Source organism: Galeopterus variegatus, unplaced genomic scaffold (genome assembly GCF_000696425.1).
Source record: "Galeopterus variegatus unplaced genomic scaffold, G_variegatus-3.0.2 Scaffold763, whole genome shotgun sequence".
Classification (NCBI taxonomy): Eukaryota; Metazoa; Chordata; class Mammalia; order Dermoptera; family Cynocephalidae; genus Galeopterus; species Galeopterus variegatus.
Window position 1 is genome coordinate 525,450 of NW_007726874.1, and position 4,569 is coordinate 530,018.

General features: G+C 38.0%; 1 protein-coding gene across 1 annotated transcript in view; it reads left to right on the top strand.

The window, feature by feature from the left end:
* DST (dystonin) overlaps nucleotides 1–4,569 on the top strand; it is a 447,950-nt gene that overhangs the window by 275,243 nt on the left and 168,138 nt on the right. The window contains 3 exon segments of the mRNA XM_008572189.1: nucleotides 3,180–3,409; nucleotides 3,716–3,870; nucleotides 4,049–4,052. Of these exon segments, the coding sequence (XP_008570411.1) occupies nucleotides 3,180–3,409; nucleotides 3,716–3,870; nucleotides 4,049–4,052 (389 nt within the window).

Sequence of the window (4,569 nt, forward strand, 5' to 3'; positions counted from 1 at the left end):
AAAAAAAAAGAGGAAAAAAAAAGAGCCTAAAAGCCAAATTTTTAGGACCAAAATTTACCTTTTTCGTTTACTTGGCTGTGTGACCTTGGATAAGTCATTTAGTCTTTCTCTTTCTCCATTTTCTTATCTAGAAACTCTTTCAAGAGTTTTTAAGGAATATATGTAAGACTCTGGTAGGCTGGATTGGTATATGGAATCTCATCAATAAGTTGTCACAGTTTCAGAGCCAATCAATTTCTCTTTCTCCATTTTCTTATCTAGAAACTCTTTCAAGAGTTTTTAAGGAATATATGTAAAGACTCTGGTAGGCTGGATTGGTATATGGAATCTCATCAATAAGTTGTCACAGTTTCAGAGCCAATCAAAATTACCCATAAGAATTCATGAAACTGGCCTTAAGCTACCAGGGCCTTTAACTGTAAGCTTATAGGTCAACAGTTAACTTCTTTTGTTTCTTGTTTCATTTTGGCTGTGACCTTCTTTTCATGGAGCAGTGGAAACCAAAGACTGGCCTATCTCCATTTAAAGGTTGATGGGGTAGCATCTAGAAAATACTGGGCAAATGTCAGTTCCGGGTCCCTTTCTGTCACACTTCTACAGATGCATTTATTCCATGAAACCATCACTGGCTCTTTATCATTCTGTCTCTCTCAATACACCCAGTTGCCCACGAAGGTACCTTTGGTCTTCAGGAGACATTTGCTGGATGAATTTGTCTTCATTATGGCCTTCACCTCCCAGCCTGACTTGCGGTCCCTGGGAATTGTGATCTGTGTTCCTCATCAGCCATGAGGTCCACAGGGGCTGGCCCTTACAGCAGGTGGCCTGTGTGGTCATTCATACCTCTCCGGCCTCCTTGTCCTCTCCAGAGCAGCCACACTGGCTGTCCCTCAGGAGCTCTTGTGTGCTGAGGTCCCACTCTTCTCCATACCAGGGTCTGTGCACAGTCTGTTCTTTTGGCAGGAAAGTCTATTTCATCCTCCTGTCTCTCGTTACTCCTAATCATTCTCAGATCTGGGCTCCAGTGTTACCTCCAGGAACTTTCCATCATCTTCCAGGCTAGCTCAGATGTCTTGCTTATGACCCCCATATTTATGTGTATTATTCCTTCATAGTGCTTATTTCAGTTGTAATTTTACATTTATTTTTTTGATTAAGGGCTACTTGTTTCACAGATATGAGCTCTAAGACTGTGGAGACAAACTCATGGTTCCGCTGTCCATGTGTTGCCAGTGCTTACCACAATGCCTGGTCCACAGTAGAGACGCTCAGTATACTCATGTTCTGTGTGTCTCACACATTAGCTTCAACATGTTTGGATTATGAAATAATGCATTGAAGATATGGCAGCAAGTCTAACTTGTCAGTCCTTTATTAAAATGCTGATTACACTCTGATTAAAGCAGAATTTTGTATCTAGAGAGCCCAATCATTAGAATTACAAAAAGCTTGAAATATACAGCATGGAACTTTTATGGAGGAGCTAGTTCTGGGTGGTTAAAATGAGATCCTAAGCTAATTATCTGAAATAATGGAAAAGTATGCCAGGGAAAGGATACAGAGCAGGCTTTTAGTCATCTGAACAGTAGCTGAATTTTAATATATGTTATTAAAATAATGCAGCGAGTAGTTAAGAGTTTAGAGCTCAGGAGCCAGTCAATCCTAGATTGGATTATTAGCTCAATCTGTAAGTTTTGTGATCTTAGACAAGTTCTTTAACTCTTGAAGCTTCAGTTTCCTCATTTGTAAATAAGATGTAGTATAGCACCTACCACATTTAGTGGTTATAAGTATGAGATGAAGTAATGTACACAAAATAATTAATTTCCTGGCACATAATAATTACTTAATAAATAATAGGTCCTGCTATGATTATTCTGAGCTGTTCTGTTTACTCACTATATTTTATATGGGGCTCTCAAACTTCCCCTTTCTTGTTTTCTAAAAAGAAAAGTATCTACCCTTAGAATGGAGAAACAACAGTTTGGCTTTGTAGCGTTGAAGGTAGGAAGATATTTAGGAGCTTGGTTGGATAAATGCCTTCATTTTTCTTGACACAACAAGTTTTTTGGCATTGACTATGTATTGTAAATAATAGCTATGTGGCATGGGAGTGTGTAAAAGACAAATGGGAAAGAGCCAATGTTCTTATGCTATGTAATAACCTATAGAAAAGAAAAACAAGCACAGACAAATGAAATTTGCAAGCATTGCATTGATATTCTACTTAGCACATTGGCTTTTAAAAATATAAAGTAACTCTAGAAGATTAGAAGTACCATTACAGAGAGCACATCATAGAAAGAAAGTTAAATGGAGAATTTTCTGGTTAATTTAACCTAATGAACAAATGACATGATGGTTAAAATGGAAATGTATTTCGTTTTTCATCACATTCATTTGTTTATAGGTACTTGATACTTTCCAGCTTTTTTGTGTGTTATTCAGTATAGACCTGGCCCTTTGCAGGAGTCAGGCTATACTAGAATATTTGTGTTCTTTTAGCTGATGATTGGTATTGCCAGAATGATCTCTGCTAGTTGTACCTGGACTTCTGTGAGGCATCTGAGTTGTTTTTTACGTGATTGCAACTGGATGACTCTTAGTAAAAGTATTTGGCATATCTTTCCCAGTGACGCCCCAATCAGCTTGCTTTGTCCATACTTGTAGGGTTTTAATGCAAGCTACAAAAGGCAAACCTCAGCTAGCAAATGAATGGCTTTAGGCGAGATTCTTTTGAATAGTTATCAGCATATTATTTGCTGTGTGTTGCATATGCAAGTTGAAGCGTATTTAAGGAGCCATTAACGTTGTAGCATTCAGTTGCCACTTTCCACCGTTAGAGGTAGAGCCTTTTCTAGACTTTCTCCTTTTTAGTTTACTTTGAATGATCAAAGGCAGAACATCATTTCAGGAATAAAAATGCACAGTAGTACTTACAGTTACCATAGCAGTGATTCTGTGTTTAGTAACACTACCAGCACTCGAACCAGTCTTGATTCAAATGAAAATCTTCTCTCAGTTCATTGTGGTCCAACACTGATCAACTCCTGCATTAGCTTTGGCAATGAATCCTTTGGTGGACACAGGTATTGAATCATTGGTGGGTCAAATGAAAATCTTCTCTCAGTTCATTGTGGTCCAACACTGATCAACTCCTGCATTAGCTTCGGCAATGAATCCTTTGGTGGACACAGGTATTGAATCATTGGTGGTGGATTGTGTTTTCCTTATTGGTGGGCAGCATTTTGGGGGGATGGTGAATGCTTTGATGTCAAAGGAAGGGACTTTGTTTCATTTTGTCCCTTCTTTTAGGTTGGAAATGTTGCAGCAGATTGCCAGCCGAGTTCAGAGGGACAGTGTCATCTGTGAAGACAAACTGATACTTGCCCGAAATGCTCTCCAGGCTGTAAGTTAATTTTAGGAGCCATTGGGATTGTAACAGAGGGGTTGGTGTGTATGTGGATGAACTGAAACTTTGGCATATTGTTTGGTTGATTCTTGTTATATGTTCTTTACTGAAACTGAAAGTTTGTTGAAGATTACTATAGGTGTTTACTCTCTCAAGGGACAATGAGCCAAGGGAAAACATTTTTGAACCAAAAGGGAAAACAAAGCCCAAGTTGGCTTCTTTTCCTGTATTTAGAGTTTTAAATTTGAGGCTAGTTTTGAAAGTTATTTCACAGGATTAACATTGAGTTCCTTTAAAATACAGGATTCTAAACGATTAGAATCAGGAGTGCAGTTTCAGAATGAAGCAGAAATTGCCGGGTATATACTTGAATGTGAGAACCTTTTACGTCAGCATGTAATTGATGTACAGATTCTTATTGATGGAAAATACTACCAGGCAGATCAATTGGTACAGAGGTAAGAGTTCTACTTACTCCTATCCTGTCCTTTTGTATGACTGTTTCATGGGCACCTGCATTAGTAGTATAGAGTATGACAATTTCATGAAATACGTTTCTTAGCTTTTTTTATTTGAAAATGTGTGTTACATTAATTCTGGCATATTTTGATGTATTAAATAGGTATTTGTTCAAAGATCAGTAATAGGAAAAATATTTTATGATACATTTATTTACTTCTACAGTAGCTAACATACTCATTAAAATGGATATTTTGAATGTATGCATATTACATACATATGAGGGTACTTCAAAAAGTTTGTGGAGGGCCGGCCCCGTGGCTCACTCGGGAGAGTGCGGTGCTGGTAGCGCCAAGGCCGTGGGTTTGGATCCTATATAGGGATGGTGGTGCGCTCACGGGCTGAGCATGGTGCAGACCACACCGTGCTGAGGGTTGCGATCCCCTTACCAGTCCCCCCCCCCAAAAAAAAAAAGTTTGTAGAAAAATAGAATGACAAAATAATATGAATCTTTCCACGAACTTTTTGAAGTGCCCTCATACATTTAAAATATTAATATGTGGCATTTGAGAAAGGAAAAATATAAGGAAAGTGTCATTTTTAATTTAATTTTTCAGTTTTCTCCTTATCCTCTTTGAAAATGTTCATAAAATGTTGGGAAAAAATATGTGTATAACAATCTATATATCTGAGAAGTG